The following is a 20,428-nucleotide window of genomic DNA, read 5'->3' as shown; positions in this document are numbered from 1 at the left end:
AAGCTTTTGATGACTTAAAGATAACATTTCAATATTTCTTTTTACTTTCTTTCTTACCAGAGAATATTTTTTTCTATTTTTTTAGGTGAAACTATCATATATTTATATATTTATTTTTCAGAAAAAAAATCTATCCTAATATGGAATATGGACTCTAGATACCCAAAACGATCTTGAAAAAGAACAAAGCTAGAAGATATATATTTTCTGATTTCAAACCATATAAAGCTACAATAATTGAAACAGTATAGTACTATTCTAAAGGCAGATATATAAACCATTGGAGTTAAATAAAAGCCTAGAGCTAAATTCTTCCCTATATTGTCAAGTTATTTTTGACAAGATTTCCACGAACATTTGGTGGTGGAAAAAATAATCTTTTAACTAAATATTGTTGAAACATAATAATTACATGGAAAAGAATAAAGTTGGACCCTTACCTAATCCCATATACAAATATTAACTCAAAATAGATAAAAGACCTAAATATAAATCTTAAGACTATAAACTTTTAGGAGAAAATCTGGGTCATAAAACCTCACAACATTGAAATTGGCAGTGATTTCTTGGATATGATTTCAATGGCACAGGCAACAGAAGAGTATACAAACTCCCTAAAAAATAAAAAAAAAATATTGTATATCCAAAGACAATGTAAACAGAGTTAACAGTTACTAATAGAATGGGATAAAATATTTCCAAATGCTATATCTGAAGGTATATTAATATTCTAACTAGAAATCCTAAAAATTAACAACAATAAAGGCAAACAATACAATTTAGAGATAGGTAAAAGACTAACATAAGTAATGAATCTCCACAGATAACCAATCTTAGTTGACTGTTGGATGGAAACTCTTGTTTCTCTGGTTCTGGTGTGTGTTACCTATTTCTTCTTTGTAGTTAATCTCTTTGAGTATTTTCTCTAGCGCTGGTTTTGAAGACATAAATTCCTTCAGTTTCTGTTTGTCATGGAAGCTTCTTATTTCTCCATCTAATTTGATAGAAAGTTTTGCTGGGTAGGAAATTTTTGGCTGGAAGTTGTTTTCTCTCAGAGTTTGGAATATGTTACTCCAAGCTCTTCTGGCTCTCATAACTTGGTTTGGGAAGTCTGGAGTGATTCTAATTGGTTTGCCTCTGAATGTCACTTGGCCCTTTGTTTTATTGCCTTTAAGATTCTCTGCTTGGCTTCCACATTGGTCATTTTGACAATTATGTGGCGTGGGGATCCTCTTCTCCAATCCTGTCTAAAGGGAGTTCTATAAGTTTCCTGGACCTGTGTATCAACCTCTTGCTCTGTTTGGAAAATTTTCTGCTATTACTTCCTTGAAGAGATTGTTGATCCCTTTGGTATCACTTTCTTTTCCCTCCTCTATTCCAATTATTCTTAGGTTAGCTCTCTTAAAATGGGCCCATATTTCTTCAATATCAGATTCCTGCTGTCAGATATTTTTTCCTAGATTAGAAAATATGCGTTCATTTTTGGAATGATCATCTTCTAAGAGCGAGATTCTGTTCTCCATGTGGTCTAATCGGTTGTTTATGCTTTGAATTGAGGCCTTTACTTCATTAATTGCATCCTTTATCTCTTTTTGGCTCTCTCTGAGTTCTTTTCGAAGCACCTCTATTATTTCTACAGTTATTTTCCTGATTTGATCTTCTAAAAATCTCTGATTTTCTGTTTTATTGGGTTCTGATGCTGTGGGGTTGTGGACATTCATTGCTCCAGTATTATTCCTCTTTCCCATGATTTCGGAAGTTTGTGCCTTCTCTGGGTTCTTCCCTTGGGTCACTATGACTTCACTTAAGGTGCTCTGGATCTCGAGTCATTAGTATCTCAGACCCCACTACTCCTTTACTGGGTTGTATCACAGAGTCTCCGACCCAGAGAGTCGATAGAGGCTGCTTTAAACTGTGGGGGGTGCCAGGTTGCACGTTCTCCTATGGTGTGATATCTCTGCCACCGCCCCTCCCCCACTGGGTCAAGTCCCAGGGAGTACAGTACTGGGATTTCTCCTCTGTGGCCCACAATTTGACTCACTGTTCTTGAGTACGCAGATGTAGCTGTACTGGATTCGGTGAATTCTCTGCTGCTGCCACCGGTGGCAATATGGCGCCGCTGCTACGCCCTCGGCCGTGATGCTGGTGTATTTCTTCTTGGTTTTGATTTCCACTCTGAATCCCTGCAGCCAGTGCTGAGCTCAGCCACTGGGAGCTTTAGATTTTACCTGCGGCGAGAAATCCCGCCTGGCTGTTCCGCAGTGGCTCAACTCTGCTTGCTGTAGCCGTCTGGTGAATTTGCCACTGCCGCCGGCAATATGGCGCTGCTGCCGCGTCCTCGGGCGTGAAGCCGGTGTATCTCCTCTGTGGCTCTGAGCTCTGTTCTCAGCCCACTTTCTCTCTGGAGCCTGGTGATTTTTTTGTTTCTCTGGCGATGGTGTTTTCTTGCTATGAAAGGCGCTGATTTTGTGGTAATGGAGATTGGTTGTTAGCGGGGCTCTTAAGCCCCGCTTTTCTCGGTCGCCATCTTCCCGGAAGTCCTCGAAACAGGGTCTCTTAAGCCCGTGTGGCTGGCTTCAAACCTGCGTGATCTCCTGTCTCCACCTCCCAAGTGCAGGAATTACAAGCGTGCGCCACCACGCCCGGCTAATATATAACTTTTAAAAGTACTCTACATGCTGCCTAGCATCACACATGAGTATCATAATACTTACCATTAGCACAGGAAAAGATTAAAATTTAAAATTTGAATTCTGGTACTTATTAACTTTATCTCACTTTTGTACGATCATAAACTCAAAAAAATTGTTAAGTGAAACCACTATTAGCCAAGGATTAGCTATAATTTTCTTTCAAAACAAGTACTTGATTATTATTTTAATTTATTCAGTTTTGGTTATAATGGTTAATAATGTCCTGAGGAACATATAAAAGTCTTTTCAAAAGTAAGAAACAGCCAAAAAGGTTTTTAGGGTTTTCTTTTTCAGTTTCAATATATGTAGCTACATGGCCTTGATTTCAGTATGTTTTGATTACCATGCCCTTAAAGGGCAATTTTTAAAAAGTTTTGTAAAAGTGTACTTTTTGATACTACCTTTAAAAGAGGTCTATTAGAGGTCTATTAGGAAAGATAGGTAGTTTGAGGTTTCTTTTTTTTTTCTTTTTTGTGGTACTGTGGTTCCTAGAAGCCCTTCTACCTCCGGGCTACACTCCTAGACCTATTTGATATATTTTTTTAATTTTGAAACAGGGTCTCTTAAGCCAGTGCAGCTGGCTTTGAACCTGCGTGATCCTCCTGTCTCCCTCCCAAGCTCAGGGATTACAAGCATGTGCCACCACGCCTGGCTAGTTTGAGGTTTCCTGTCTGTTCAGTTTTATTTTGATGATATACATGATGAAAGACATGTTATGATATATAAATAAATTGAAGTAAGAAAATATATGGAAAAGGTTCTAAATTTATAATCCATAAATTTTGCAATTAATAAAAAATTTTATCTTGATCAAAAATACTTCTATTTACTTTAGAGTATTTATTACTTTGGTCAAGAGACAAGTTTACAACTGCAACTTTTATCTTTTGTAGGAATTCAGTGTATATATACAGAGAAAAAGACAGAAATTCACTATTTGAGCAATTCAGATTTTTGGGGGTCAGTCAGTAAAATGCCTGTTTGCAACAGTATTAGCTAAACAGCGGTGCCGGAGCCAGCCGGCAAGAGTACGGGTTCTGAAGAGAGGCGTGAGGATGAAGAATTTTTCATTTTAACGTGGGGGAGCCGCCAGCCTATTATCTCTACTGGCCGACCCCTGTTTCTGAGTCTACGGGTCGATGACTACGCCCGGGTCAGTCTCATCTTTATTGCGCCGACGCTCCTGGCTGACGCCTACTTCTGTGTCAATCTCATCTTTATTGCGTCGACGCCGTTGCTGGGTTTGTTTTTCCAAAGGTATTTATACACAGCCACAGGTCAATCAACATTCTCATGGTATCACCACCGGAATACAATAAAGACCAAATCCAAAGCACTACATTACAGGTAGATTAATCAATACCCTCGTGTTATCACCACCTGATCTTTTCCCCAAACCTTGTTGACTCTGGGCGAAGGACAGTCAGCTGAGTCAGAGACACTAATCTAGGGGAAAGCCTTAATGGCTCCCCACACAGTGGATTAAGTTTTTTTCTCCCTATTACTTCTACTAGATACTTAAGGTTTATATTCTTTCTACAGATAGTGACTCTATACTTTGAGCATTATGTTAGTAAACATATCCTTCATGTATTATATTAATAACTTCTCTGGGCAAGATATTTAAAATTAATTAGAACTAGATTTTCTACAACTTACTGTGGATAGGAATGGCTTAAGGAAAAGGTTAGATGTATTTCTATTTGTCCCTTTCATTTTATATGACCAACACATGATTCACTGTTTTTTCTCATAAATCAGAAGTGAGCCTAAGAGTAATACTCAGAAGTTCCTTATAAACAAAATAATCTGTAAGATTCCTTTCAGCCCTAAAGATGACAGTCAAGGAAGAAATAGCCTGATATAATGAAGAGAATATGAGCTTTGGAGTCAGACTTGGATTCAGTTTATTTGCCATGTTTATTAGCTAGGTGAACTTGGGCAAGTTCTTGGGGATGAAGTTAAGATCCATTTAAGCATTAAGAATGAAGAGATAAATCAACAAAAAAATCTAAAGTGGACATCTAGCAGATACTGAACACTTTTTGTTTCCCCATGATTATAATTCTAGAAAATAGCAAATGAGATGAATAAAATGAAAGAGAATGTATTTGTAAAGAGTAGCTATTGGGGTCCAAACTGTCTGAGTTAGGCCCTTAATTAATTGTGTGACTTTGGAAAAATTACTTACCCTTTCTGTACCTCAGTTGCATCATTATAAGTAATGCCTACATAGATATTTTTCACACCTGTGTTTACAGTAGCAATAACATATAGGTATAAGCACCCCAAGTGTGCATTAATAGATAAGTAAATTAAAAAACATGGTATGTACATACTCAGCCCTAAAAAAGAAGGAAGTTCTGTCATATGCTACAACATGGATGAACTTTGAGGACATTATGCTAACTAAAACAAGACAGTCAGAAAAAGGCAAATGATTCCACTTACATGAGAAATATGAAGTAATCAAGTTCATAGTTACAGAAAGTAGAATGGTGGTTCCCAGGGCTATGGAGAAGAGGAGCAGGAGACATGCAATTTTATTTTCACAAGGTGAAAAACATTCTAAAGCCATTTCATGACAGTGTGGATATATATAACACCACTGAATTGTACACTTGATAATGAAGATGACAAATTTTATTACAATTTTACCACAATAAAAAGGCACAAGTATAATGGAGGACTGGCACCATCTATAGCATCTGGGAACATGTTGGAAATGCACTTTCTTAGGCCCCTGCCTGGGTCTTTTGAATCAGAATCTCTTTTAACAAGATGGCCCCATTATTTTGTTGCACAGTCGAGTTTGAGAAGCACTGCTCTGGAACAGTAGTCCTTAAATTTAGTAGGCATAAGAATGACAAGTCTTAGTATACATATATCTATGGCCCTGTTTGTAGGTTCTAGTGATCAGAACATTGCATCACTAGGCAGTAATTCTTCCTACAACAGTATCCCTCTTTTTTTCCCCTTGTAGTTTGTATATTATATATCTCCCTTACAGCGATAAGTATTACAAAACAGTGACATAATTTTATCAATCTGTTTCCATTTACTTTCCATTATCAACTATTTGATTATCATGAGGTATAGTGCACATGAGACCAGTTAAACTTATTTTTCCCTATATTTTCTAGTTTGCAAAGTGAACTGGCTATCTTAAAAGTGGCCAATTGGGATTTTTTTAGTCATTATTGACTCATCAGTTTGATATTTCAGTACTTCAGTCTGTTACAGATTATTATTCTCATTGATACCAAAATATCCCTGGTTTTTTTTTTTCAGTAGGAGGCTTGTCAGATTGCTCTTAAGTCCTTTTAATAAGGCTTCAATAATATTTGATAGCTTCCTTGCTTTCTGGTGTAACAAAATGTTCCAGCTCATCTTGTATATTTCCTACTTAAAGTTCCAGTTATTTCTCCTCTATAATGGACTCAGGTGAAATGGTCTTTAAATACCATAATCTAAACTAGGTTTACTGGTGCATGCCTTTAATTTCATTACTTGAAAGGCTGAGACAGGAGGATCACAGGTTCAAGACCAGCCTCAGCAACTTAGCAAGACCCTCAGCCACTTAGTGAGACCCTGATTCAAAATAAAAAGTAAAATAGGGATGGCAGAGGCCAAGCATGGTGGCGCACACTTGTAATCTCAGCATTTGGGAGGCTGAGACAAGAGGATTGCAGATTGTAGCCAGCCTCAGCTACTTAGTGAGGTCCTTTGCAACTCAGTGAAATCCTGTTTCAAAATAAAGAATAAAAAAATAGGGCTAGGGGTGTAGCTCATAGGTAGAATGCACCTGAGTTTCATCCCCAGTACTACAGGGAAAAAAAAAAAAATAGGAGTGGCAGTGTAGCTCAGAGGTAGAATGTCCCTGGGTTCAATTCACAGTACAAATAAAGAATACCCTAGTCTAAATACCAGGGTCATTCTACCTCCAAACTACAACCCTAGGCCTATTTTTATTTTATTATTATTATTATTATTATTATTATTATTATTTTGGTGGTACTGGGGTTCCTGGAAACCCTTCTACCTTCGGGCTACACTCCCAGACCTATTTTCATACTTTTTTATTTGGAAACAGAGTCTCTTTAAGCCAGCACGGCTGGCTTTGAACCTGCGCGATTCTCCTCCTGTCTCTGCCTCCCAAGCATGGGGATTACAAGCGTGCACCACTATACCCAGCTTTATTTTTTATTTTTGAAACAGTCTCACTGAGTTGAAAAGGGCCTTACTAAGTAGCTGAGACTGTATGTGAACCACCATCCTCCTGTCTCAGCCTTGGTCTCTGATTCTTGACTTTTCAATAATCTGAATCAAGTAGTAATTTTTTTCTTCCAAAATTATCATTAGTTTATACTGATATTTCCAATTCAGTTTTAAGAGTAAGGGTTTTACTATCTTCATTGTTTAAGTCATATTGTTTTCTCTTTTCTCCCAGGCTAAAAAATTATTGCTTATGTTTTCTAATGGCACTATATATTTTATTTGCTTTGTTACACAATATACATGTTGATATACTAGAAACACACACAATACAACCATCAATGATAATTACTGGGAAATTTTAATATATTTTATATAACAGTAGCACTTGGAGATTATTAATCCATGACTGTGTATACAGATACCCATTACTTTATAGAGTTTCACAGCACTCCACTGTGTTTGTTCCATCAGTCCTCTGTCAATTTGAAATTGGTTGATTCCACCTTCTCATTATCACAAATATTGCCTCAGTGAATGAATATTTTTATATATTTGCCAGTTTATCTCTTGAATAGATTTTTGTAAGTTATATTGAATATTACATGTGTAATTTTGCTAGATATTGCTAAAAATTTCCTGACATATGATTGTGAATTTTTATTCACATCAGCAATATGTGATTGCATTTGTTTCCCTGCAGCCTTTCCAATACACTACTATCAAATCTTAAAAATTTTCCATTCTAATAAGTACTAAATAGTATATTATTTTTAAGTATTTATTTCTCTTATTTTGAGTGATACTCTCCACCTTTGCTTTAAGGACTATTCGCATTTTTAGTTTGTGAACTTTGTGTATAAATCTCTTACTCATTTTACTATCACATCATTAGACCTTTCTCTATTTTACAAGCTTGTTAATATATTAGGGATATTAATCCTGTATGACATAAGCTACAAATCATTTTGATATTTTATCATTTTTCTTTTTACTTACGGTTTCATTTTTGTTTGGGGGTTATCATTCAAAAAGATTTTTTTCCATATTTATTAGTTACCCCTTATTTTCTGTAGATCTTCAGAATCCTTAAGAATTATTTTCCATTCCTTTAGGTTACAAAGAAATTCACCTATACCTTTTTTTATTCTAAACTTCTAATTTGCTTAAAATTTATTTCTCATGTGTAAAGACTGAATTTATCTAATTTGTATTTTTCATGTGGCTACCAGTTTAATCTAGCATAACTTATTCAATAGTCTATCTTTACTTCCCTGGTTTTTAATGTCACCTTTCTTTAAACTTCCATACTCAAATAGTTTCATTGGTCCATACTCAATCATTATTTGCCTGTTATTTTTGTCCTACATTTGATGTTACTGGAAATTAGGAGTGGGTGATGCATAAAACCTCTTAAACCTAAAATCCATTGTGTAAATAGTTTTACTTAGTTGTTTTGTTTAAATGAGGGGAACAAACTCTTTTGTATGTAGTGAAAGGACTATGAACCTAAGTAGAGACTTAGAAGAATACATCATGTGAACTTTTCTTGGTTCAGAGCTAGGAGAAGGTTTTGTGGGAAAGTAGCTTGATGTAATGAATGCATGGGGTCATGTCTGGGGTCAGTGTCCTGCCCTTCAGTAGCTGTCTTGTTGTAAAAATTTTCTTAATTTCTCCAAGCATTTGTTTCCCCGCCTCTGAAATGGAGATAATGCATCCTTTCAGGGCTGTAGTGAGCTTAAAAAGATCTGCATGCCATCGCCCAGCACAGGACCTGCACAGAAAGGGCCCTCAGTGAGCTTTAGTTCTATTCTCTCTTTCTCCAGGGGAAAATGCAGCCATAACTTTGCCATGAGATTTCCTCCAGTCACTATTGAAACTAAGTAAAAGCAGCAGGTGAAAAATAAGGTTGCTTATTCTTCTGTTACCTGGTACTTGTTGCAGCTCTCTCTGGGTAGCAGCCATCCCAGCCACTGTCTCCAATGTGAACAGGAAAGGTGGGTTGACAGCAACCATTGAGACTGTTGGTTTCTATGTAGCCTGAGTATGTCTAGGAGGGAAGGAATGAGAGGGGCTGAGAGCAAAGATCTCGCTTCCTCTCCCTGTTAGAGTATTGGCTGTAGTTTTTCAGTTCAAAAAGGAATCTAGCTATAATATTTTGTAAGCATTTCCAGAAAACTCTCTTCTTCACCATGAGAGCCCCTTCCTACTAGGAAGTTGGTGAGTTCTGTCCCTAGAAGGAAAAAGTCTAACACAGTATAATTTGTCTCTTGTCTAGAAAGAAATAGAGATCTGAATATTTTTCTGACAAAAAGTAATAATTTATCTTTCAGGATCCCCATATCTGATTTCCTTGATAAGTCCTATTTTGCCTTATTTGACCAAATTTTCATGAGAGTCTAGATTGTAATAAGTATAGATATATAGGTTATGTGTTTTTAAAACATTTAAAATCATTTTAGAGCTAATTTTCAGGTTTTATTGAAGCCTTACTATTCTAATTCATAATTTCATTCTTTTTAATTGAATCTACTGAAAGTAATTTATGTAATTTATCATACAACGTTAAGTATTGTTATTATATGAAAACATATTAAAAGCCAAGCATGGTGGTACACAGTTGTAATCCCAGCATTTGAGAGGCTGAGACAGGAGGATCCAGGTTTGCAGCCAGCCTCAGCTACTTAATGAGGTCCTTTGCAACTCAATGAGACTCTTTCAAAATCAAGAATAAAAAATAGGGCTAGGTGTGTAGCTTAGAAGTAGAATTGCCCCTAGGTTCCATCCCTAGTACAGAACAAAAAGAGAAAGAAAGGAGGAAAAGAAAGAAAGAAAGAAAGCAAAGAGGCTACGTAATACAACTCAATTAGTTTCTATATAACAATGACTAGATTTTATCTGTATAACTTTTTAAGGAGTGTTTTCAAATACATTTTTATTTAATTTTTGTAACAGCATTGTTATACGACAGTATTGTTGACCATTGTTTATAGTGGAGATGGCAAAAGTCCAAAGAAGTTAAGTCCAAAGGGTTCAGGGTCTCATAGTCAACCAGACTTCTAGATTAGAAATTCAATCTAGTGTTCTTACTACAGTGCTATAACTGAACTAAATTCAAAATCAGTAAGAGTGCTACTTTAGATATCCATATATATGCACTATCTCACATTTCAGAATGCATCGTATCGCATGCCTGTGATCCCAGTACTTGGAAAGCAAAGTACTTGGATAGCAGGTCTAGCAGTCAGTAATTTAGCAAGGCCCTCAGAAACTTAATAATACCCTGTTTCAAATAAAAAATGAAAATGGAACTGAAAGTGTAGCTCAGAAGTAGAATGCCTCTGAGCTTAATACCCAGTATCACACAAACAGAAAATAGATTATATCACATTTCTTGTTGAATGAATATTGTGCTTCATTTGCAGTTTCTCTTTAACCTTTCAACCTTGCTTAATTTTCTTAATATTTGAGTAGATATGTATTCATGTGGTATGTCCAAATGAGAACTATTTAAACTATTATAGAATAATACTCTGGTAATTTGGAATTTCTTTGTTTTTCTTTTTTTGTGCTTTTATTGGCACATTATAGTCTCACATCATACTATAAATCACATTGACAATGACATACATGTACACACTCATGGTGGCTCTCCATTTCCCTCCCAGTACAGAGGTACCCAGATTGACGTTGGTATATATTCACATGTATACACATAGTCTATGGTAGTATATCTATTAGTGAAACTAAGTCCTTCTCTACCCCTACTATCATATCTCCTCCCTGGCTCCCCTGAGGTTTCTCATCATCATCTGGAGTCTCTCTTGTATCCCAATTATCCCTATCCTGCACATATTAAAGAAAATTAATGACTATGATTAATCTCACTTAACATAATGTTCTCTAAGTCCTTATATTTTCTTGCAAATGATGTAATTTTATTTTTATTACTGAGTGGAATTCCATTGTGTGTATTTCCCATAATTCTGTAATCCATTCATCTGTTGATGGACATGTAGGTTGGTTCCATAGTTTGGCTATTGTGAATTGTGCTGTTATGACCATAGGTATGCATATATTACTGTAGTTCTCTGGTTTCAACCCCTTTGGAAAGATACCCACTAGTGGTATGGCAGGATCACATCAAGGGATCCATTCCCAGTTTTCCAAGGACTCTCCAAACTGATCTCCATAGTGGCTGGACTTGAATCCCACCAACAATGTAGAAGAGTGCCTATTTCCCCACAGCCTCACCAACATTTATTGTTATTTGAATTCTTTATGATTACCATTCTGATTGGGGTTGGATGGAATCTCAGTTTTGATTTGGATATCCCTGATTGCTAATGATGTTGAACATTTTTTCATGTATCTATTGACCATTTGTATTTCTTCTTTTGTGAAATGCCTATTCAATTCACTTGCCCATTCCTTAACTGAGTTATTTGTTATTCTAGTATAAATTTTTTAAGTTCTTTTTATATTCTAGATATTAGATCTCTGTCAGAGGGATAGCTGGTAAAGATCTTCTTCCATTCTGTAGTTTTTCTCTTTAGACTCTTGATTTCCTTTGATGAGCAGAACCTTTTTGTATGATGATTTCATTGATGAGCAGAAACTTTTAGTTTGATGCCATCCCACATACTAATTCTTGTTTTAATTTCCTGAGCTTTGAAGGTCTTGTTGAGGAAGTTTCTACCTGTGCCTATATGTTGGAGTATTGAATTTGAAATTTCTTAAGGATCAGTCACATTTTTTTTAAAGTTACAAGGCTTGGCACTGTTAATTAGGAAAGAACTTATTGCTGAGGTCTGGCTTGTTTTCCATCCAGGTGGCGCTGCATGCTTGTGGAGTGGCAACAGACATGGTAATTGACCACTGCATCAAAACACGGGCCTCCTTTGTCACATGCCCATGCTGTTACGGCTTCATTCAGAACACCTCAAAGTTTATTTTTCCCAAAAGGTAAATTTATTATTCTATCTAAGACACCAGTATAAGACAAACCAGCATGCAAGACTTTTTGGATATAAAGTTACAACTAGATTTTATTCTAAGGTCATCTACTCTTTTCATGAGGCCAAGTATTTATAAATTGTACAAGAAAGAGAGGACCTCATCTGTGTCTGCTCCTGATTTTTTTCCTCTTGGACCCAGCTCTTGCTGAAAGTTAGAAGGAAGTCTGTCTAGGAGTCAACCAACTAGAAGCCTATTAGCTTCAGCACTTCTCTGTGTTCCTCTAGATTAAATTAAAATGGTCATTTATAAGAAGTAAGAGTATAGTGGGTAAGGACCTGAAAGTATACTATTTGGGTACAAATACTAGCTTCTTATCAATTTACAAGTTATTTCATCCCAGGCAAATTATTTACTCTTTTTTCCTGTGTTTTTATATATATATATATAAAATGAAAGTTAGAATAGTAACTATCTCAACGTTTCTGTGAGAATATCATGACATATATAGTACTAAGAAATGGCACAGAGTGGTACATACTCTAGTAATAGTAATAAGTCATAGTTTTAAATAGTACCGTGGTTGTTGATAATTAAACCTGAGAGCCACTTTTATAGTCCTTCTTATCCCACATAGAAGAGAGAGACATTTTAATTTTCACCACTTTAACTCAATTTATTGGAGGACCACCCTCTTGGTGTTTATGGCATTTTAACTCTGTTTTGTTTTTGTTTTTTGTGGGGAGGGTGTCCTGGGTATGGAACCCAGGGGCATTCTGCCTCTGACCTACATCCTCAGCTTTATTTATTTTGAAACAGTGTCTTGCTAAGTTACTGAGACTAGCCTCAAACCTACGATGCTCCTATCTTAGCCTCCCAAGTACTGGGATTACAGGTGTGTGCTGGTTTGCTTCATAGTTATTGAGAATCATGATGATCATTTCAATTAGTCAATAGTTAAATATGTTAGCTTTGAAAAATCTAACCTATAATATGTCAAAAATTCTTGACTAGTTGTATTACTACTTTGAGGAAACTTTAAAATTTTTTTCTATTAGAGCCAAGCATGGTGGCACACTACTATATAAACCCCAGTATTTAGGAGGCTGAGACAGAAGGATCACAGGTTCAAGGACAGCCTCAGCAAATAGCCACTCTAATTAACCTAGTGAGACTTTGTTTCAATATAAAAATAAAATAGGTTTGCAGGTGTAGCTACTAATTCCTTTTTCTTTTCTATTTCAGTGAACAATTCAAGAAAACTTTGTCATACAAGGTAATCTTAAAAAGGTCTAGCTATCTTCTTAATATACTTTTCATCCTTTCTTTATATGTCTAATTTCTTTTTTTATTTTTTTATTGGTGCACTGTAGTCATACATCTTAATGGAGTATAAGATGGTAGAGGCATACATGTATATAACTCACTTAGCCTTTTCCAATTCCCACCCCATTCGCTCCCCCCTTCCCTCCTCATGTTTGGCTTAGTGATTGACTTTGATGTTTATGAATGTACATTATGTGCATTAGATAATTTCCCTCCCCTCCCGTCCCATTCCCCTCAGTTAGGTCACTTAATTTGCTCATCTAAAGTTTCTCCTTCTTTGTCTAGAGTTCCGCCTATGAGCCATTTTCTCCCTAACTTCTACATATTAGGGAGAGTGTCTGATTTCTTACTTCTTATGACTGACTAATCTCATTTAGCATAATGTTTATGGAACTGGAGAACATTTTATGTCTAATTTCTAATGGATAAATCCATTAGATTCTATTGTATATTTGAATTACTTATGTGCATCTAATATGACTCTTATCTGGATTAACAAAACCAGATGAACTCTTCCAATAGTCAAAGGTTTGTGAAGGGTTTGCTTTTTTTACCCTACTTTCAACCTAACCTGCTGTGAAGAATCTTGGCAAAAACAAAATAGGAAAATACTGAATCTGAGACAAAAGAATTTGTCACTCACAGCAGCAGCAGTAATTAGAGGATCGTCATGTTCAGAGTCCGTAAGGCCCAGTTCCCCCAGGCCAGCAGGAAGTGGCTTAGGTTATACCTTCCCTTTGTTCCAGAGGGAGAATATATATTTTTCAGAACTGTTCACAATTTTTTAAAAATGCTTGAAAATATAATGTGGAATAGAGGGAAATTTTTCTGTAAAAGTTCAGGTAGTAAATATTTTAGACATAGATAACTATGAAGAGAGAAGGAACTATAGTGCTCATGCATCCATCCAGAACCAGGATGCTGCTGGCCTGTACCTACCAGATTAAATGTTTTCATATCCTAGGGAATTATAAGTTTTTTGGGGGGCGGCATTAAGACCCAGAAACTTTATTTGCATAAGATTCAAACACCTCAGATTTCCTTCACAAGGCTCTGCTAATAAAGTAGAAATTGAATTGGATAAACAAAAACTAGGTCCCTGTTACGTGTTCCTCCTTGAGCAGTGCTAGGTAAAGCAAACATAAGGGAAGACATAAGGGGGGAAAGTAGGGTGGTGAGGAGGAGTCCCTTGGCCTCCCAGCTGGGAAAGAGTAGAGACTTCTGAAGAGTAGAGCTCTTACACATAGGCTTTTCCAGATAGCAGAAACTCCCCAGTCTTTATCTCTTCTTACTCCAACACCCCCAGAAGCTGTTTGGCTACCAGCCCTTTGAAGATGCCAGGTATAAAATGAAGGCTTCACTTCTTGGATACTGTGGCAAGTTGATATCTGAGCAATTTCTTAGCTTCATTTAGCTTCTTCAAATGGGTGGCCTGACAGGTAGAACTAAATACACTTAGTGCCCAAATATTTGGAAAGCCACGTGGGAAGTATTTTTTCTCCACAGTAAAATTTATCCAGAAACCTTTACTGGGTCCCTGCTATGTGCCTTGCCCTTTCAGAACTTAACTTTGATTAAAAAAAGCAAAGACAAATAATTTCTATAAAACAGAGTAAGATGTATCAGGACAAGAGAATTGCACCCCATCTGGGGTTGTAATTGCCCAATCTTACCTTTATATACAGTGAGTCTTACTCCACAAACACCATCAGGATAAAGGGCATGCTTTTTTTTTTTTTTTTTTTTTGCCCTTTCTTTAATCATAGAATTCTGAATAATTATCTGTCCTTTTGTTGTCCCTCTATGGGAGCTTAATAAGAAGTTACTTATTTGAAGCACTTTATTAGTTTCCTACCCTGTGTCACTAAATTTTATAGTGAGCATTAAAATGGTTTGTTTGTGTGTTGGTTGGTTGGTTGGTTGGTTAGTAGTATTAGGAATTGAACCCAGGGGCATTCTACCTCTGAACTACACCCCCAGCCCTGTGTTTATTTTTTATTTTGAAACAGAATCTTGATACATTTTTGAGTGTCTCTAATTGCTGAAGCCCCTCAAACTGGGGATCCTCCTGTCTCAGCCTCCCAATTAAAGGCCAACACTACCACACTCAGCTGAAATGTTTTTTAAAATATATCAAAGTGGAGACAAAGATATTCATGTTTTAAAGAAAAAAATGCTACAGTTATCTCACTTGCCTTATTAAAAAACAGAGATTTCAACTTAATGTACAAAATACTGAGAGTAAGTGATGAATCAGAGTTCCACCTTTTGCTGAGATGACAGGTGAGATCATTCACACACCTGGAAATCGCAGCTGTTCTGAATGAGCAGTTGTCACAGGAGCATTATGTTTCTTTCCATTTTGCCTAATGACTCACCTCTTTTTGCTGATTTAAGAGAACTGTGCAAATTCATCAACTCTGTCCTTTTAAAGCTTTCTTTTTGTCAGTAAGCAGTCTTTCTTAAGATTGTTTTAAGCAGGTAACTATCCCCTTCCCATTCCCTTAGGTCTTTTTAATGGTTTTTCTTAAGGTAGAAAGGAATACACCTTCCACAACCTTTTGGAGTGAGAGGAGAGAGAGCCAGGCTCCTCTCCTCCAAAGGAAAGAGGCAAAGAGGAGAGCCTGGGAAGCCAAGGAGTAGCCAGCATTCTTCTGGGAGTTCCAGAGAACTAACAGATGCCACAGTTAGTGATCTTCAGGACTTTCTTTTCCTCTGGTATGATGAGAAGTCTTATAGCATGCCTTCTTAGAATCACATTGAGGAGATTTGTATAAATATTATACAGAAAAAATTATAAATGAATCATTGATCTTTTAATTTAACACATTATAATCACAAAAAGTGACCATGTCATATTTCAGCTGAAAGTAACCTGGCAAAATGGCCTTGAGAATTTTCTGTGAATCTTCTTAAGAACAACAGCTGAAGAGCGATGTACTTGAAACGAAAAGATTGTTGAGTACCATTTATTTGAAGTCTGCATTTTTCAAAAGAATTATTTTATGCAGTACTTTATTCAATTAAGCAATGTTATGTTGAACTCCAGAAAAAATGAGATAGTTTTTTTGTTTGTTTTTATAACTTTGAAGCAGAAGATCTAAATAAACCCACATTCTGTTGCTTTTCCTTTTAGGAACATATGATTCTGTGCAGATTTGCAGATCAAACAGCTATCCAGCTTCCACCCCAACGAAGGCTTGTAGGTATGTGTTTTCATGGAGCAGCTGCTGAGTAGATTATGCACAATATGTCTAGAAAAGAATGGATGAAGTCTATATAGGGAAAACTAGTCCATTTATCAAAAAAAACTTAATATTTGTTCTTCCCAAGAAATGTAATCAATGTTGAATAAGGATTTGTAACTATCATAGCATTTTATCATATTTTGGTTAACATTAATACTTTTAAGTACATTTCTAGTGTTTGTACACTGAATAGAATCGTGTGTTAAATCTCTTTCTTACTCTTATGAACCAACTACAGGATTTGTCAAAAGCTACAAAAATAATAAAAATTTTATTATTATATAAATAAAAATAAAAATAATAAAGTCAACTGTGTGTGCCAAAATTGATGCATTAAAAGGTATAAGTAATGCTTGTAATCCCAGTACTTGGAGACTGAGACCGGAGGATCACAGGCTCAAGACCAACTTCAGCAATTTAGCAGGACTCTCAGCAATCTAGGAAAACTCTGTTTCAGAACAAAAAAATAAAAAAATGGCTGGGGAAAGATCAGATGGAGACAGCCCCTAAGTTTATTCTCCAGTAAAACACACACACACACACACACACACACACACATATGTATATAAAAATATGTATATATATATATAATATATATTATATAAGATGTTGTTTTCCTCCTCAGCAAAAATGTACTTGTATATTATTCATCATAAATCAATTTATATATGTATAATTTATATATACAATTTATAATTTGAAATAGTAAACATTACATAAATTGGAAGACCACAGAAGAATTTTATATTCATTAAGTTATTAACTTATCAAAAACTTTACTTTGGGAAAAAGAAATCACATTTAGAAAAATAATAGCGATTGTTACTATACTTTCAAATGCTGGATTAAATTCCCTCACTTATTATCTCAGTAAATTCTTCAAAAAATACTTCTGAAATAGGTACTATTTTCTACATTTCAATGATGAGATGCCCAAGACAAAAGCTTCCCTGGGATTCTTCACCTAGTAGCTAAGGGCACCACGGTAATGAGCCCACCTTTGTTGATTCCAGCCACGCAGCTCTGACTCACTTTTGAAATACTGCTTCTCAGCACATTGGAGTCACATCACTGAGAACATTATTTCTGAAATCAGGAATTTAGATAAATGGGCAGAATCAAAACTAATCTTAAAAATTATTCAGAGAAGCTCCATATTAGACACTGGTACTTTCTCTCTAAAATTCCCACAGTCTGCTTTCTTCCCTGGTCTGCTGGAAAATAGATTGTTGTTTCCTTAGCTGAGCACCAGAGGAAGCACTTAACTTGCATTCATGGGCCATGTTCTATGAAAAATAATGACCTTGAAAATAAAAGTTAGCATGAACTTGTTGTCTCCTGGCTGAAACGTCTTTTTCTTTTTCTCTGTTCCTCCTCCTTTTCCTCAATACTTTGAGTTAGTGAAATGTACATTTGATATAACTCCACTAGACTCATACTTTAATCTATTTCATGCTGCTATAACATAATATCACAGACTGGGTAATTTATAATGAGCAGAAGTTTATTTCACTCATAGTTCAAGAGGCTGGGAAACCAAAGATGAAGGGGCTAGACGTCATCACATGGCAAGAGAAAGAGACAGAGAGAAAGAATATGCTCACGTATGAAGGAGCCCACACTCAAGATAATAAGCCCTATAATAACAACATGGTCCAAATAGTCTGTGCTGGTGGCCTGATAGCCTCTTCTTGGGTCCCACTTCCCAACATTGTTGCATTGGGGATTGAAGCTTCCAGCACATGCTCGAGGAGGAAGCAGTCACATTACGGCAACTCAGTGAAGTAATAATGGGTAGATGTGTCCATGGTGTATGTGAGTTTTAAGCATCAAACCAAAAAGGAATGACTTAAAGGGCACTTGCTACAGTTGAGGAGGAACATTTGGCAAAATTGTAGACAGGATAGGGCACAGGGATTGGGTTTGCAGAAAGCTTTAGGCTCTCATCAGATATCTATATCTCTGCACAGGCCATTCCTGTGTTCTATAAATATTTTAGGACATTTACCAGGCCCCTAAAAGTAGACTACTAACAACTGAATTTCAGTTGTAATGACACAAACATGTGAAGATGTGAGATTCCACATGATGAAAAGGGAAAAGTTAACTGAACTGGGACCAAAGCCAAGGGTGAGTGAGCTACAGTGTGAGTCCAGGGTGGGTACTGAAGGAATGTAGAACATCCTGCTCAGACTGAGTGTTGCCTTTAAAACTGAAAAGCAGATAGGGTAACATTTATAGATGTCTTTAAGGACAATAAATCAAGAAGAGAAAAATGAATATCAGCCATATAGATATTAATGGACCAGGGATGATTTTGCCTAAATGGAATTCTAGAAATCTCTTTTTATGTCACAATTTCTAACACAGTTCATCCCTTATGATATGCTTACTTTTAAGGGAGTTTATAAAATCAGCATTATTAATCTGAGTCTCTTGTTGCCGATTCTTAGCTACTGATTTCACCTTCTACTGTTTTTTCCCCGTGAGAGTTCTGTCTTCCACAGGCACTTTTTATCTCTGTAATCTATTTGGCTTCATTTTTCTAAAGGCATTTTAGTTTATCAGTTTACACTGTCATTCAAATAAATTATTGTAATTAAAATGTTTGGCACTATTGTATTTATTAAGGAAAAATGGGATGAATGAGGTTCTGTATAGTCAGTAACCTATACCAAGAGGATGAAGAGCAACTTAAAGTGTGAAAGTAGACCATGGCTTGGAATATATTCAACCCCAGATCATTTTTTTCTGAGCTACTTTTGAAGTTTGAAGTTCGTGTTCGCCAAAGGAAAACAAATTACCTGCTCTGCTTGCCAGTCAGGTTTTCTCTTTTGTTTTCCAAAGATTGCAAAGAAAAAAGAGTAACCACTATTTTATAAGGATGGCAAGGTCTGAAAATTGAGAGTGTTATGCTTAGCAGTACATATCTACTTGAAATAATCAGCACACAATTGAGAATTTTCTCAAATATTTTCCATTTTCTACCTCTTCATAGTCCTAAAAAACACTGGGTGGAAAATGTAGCGTGTTTTCAGATGGCTCTTTGTCAGCATGTTACTTTAGACATTCTCAAAGACTAATTTTTTTCACATTATTGCTGATAATATAATTTTATAGGCATACAGAGGAAAGGTATTTAAATGGATTTTTAACCAAAATAGAAAAAAGAATATGTAATTCTAATTTGTGATTTATATATAAATGCATTTTAAGAGGTTAGCATTCTCTAAGTTATTAGCAGAGATAAGCCTGTGAGATGTGATATATTTGTAACTACATTCAATATTGATCAAAAATTAAATTGAAAAAACCAAATGGGATTTGGGGGTAAGCAGTATTTTCCACAGAGTTTGTGGATTTTGTCACTGTGTGGATTTCCTTAAACAAACTGAAATTTCCCTGCTAGAGGAAGGGTGTCTCATGATACTATTTGACTGTATTTCAGGAAAACAATGCATGTGCCTGGTGGATCTGGACCGAGCAAGAGCTGCAGAAGAACACGGCTACTCTGTTCAAGTGATATCCATGGAGCCAGAAAGCTGCTCTCCAAAAAATAACATGATTGTGGGAGTCCCCACTTAGAACGAGATGCTTACATTTGATATTTTGCCATTGGCTTCATGATGAAACCCAGTGGTGCTCAGGGGTTCTTGACATAACTGGAAATAGCATTAGCGATCCTGAGCCTGTTGTGCTCAGGAAGGAAAGCAACAGGACAAACTTGAAAGAAAGGCTACCACAGATGCCCTTCCAATGATTAGGACTGCTGGTTTAGGAAGTGAGAATTCCCTGAAGTTGAAGCTGCCAAAAGAATAATACTCACTAGAGAAGGTTTCATTACTGGAATAACAATTTCCTTCTCCCTTCACAAGCTTTTCTGATCTTGCCAATGTGATATGCAATTCAAAAGATTTTTCTCACAGCCTTTATTTTATAACCATTTAGATATTCACATGTGGAGATCGAGATTAAACTCATTGGGGATGG

The 20,428-nt window shown here is 36.1% G+C and overlaps 1 protein-coding gene across 1 annotated transcript in view; it reads left to right on the top strand.

Annotated features, from left to right (window-relative positions):
• GSTCD (glutathione S-transferase C-terminal domain containing) overlaps positions 1-20,023 on the top strand; it is a gene marked incomplete at its 3' end in the record, with an annotated part of 150,044 nt that extends 130,021 nt beyond the window's left edge. The window contains exons 8-11 of the mRNA XM_080698005.1: positions 11,740-11,873; positions 13,110-13,140; positions 16,327-16,396; positions 19,887-20,023. Coding sequence (XP_080554131.1) covers positions 11,740-11,873; positions 13,110-13,140; positions 16,327-16,396; positions 19,887-20,023 — 372 coding nt within the window. The remainder of the gene's footprint in view (positions 1-11,739; positions 11,874-13,109; positions 13,141-16,326; positions 16,397-19,886) is intronic.
• Between the last annotated feature and the right edge of the window lie 405 nt (positions 20,024-20,428).

Source organism: Muscardinus avellanarius (genome assembly GCF_963383645.1).
Source record: "Muscardinus avellanarius genome assembly, chromosome: 6".
NCBI lineage: Eukaryota > Metazoa > Chordata > Mammalia > Rodentia > Gliridae > Muscardinus > Muscardinus avellanarius.
The sequence above is the reverse complement of the archived record's forward strand: the minus strand, read 5'-3'. Positions and strand labels throughout refer to the sequence as shown.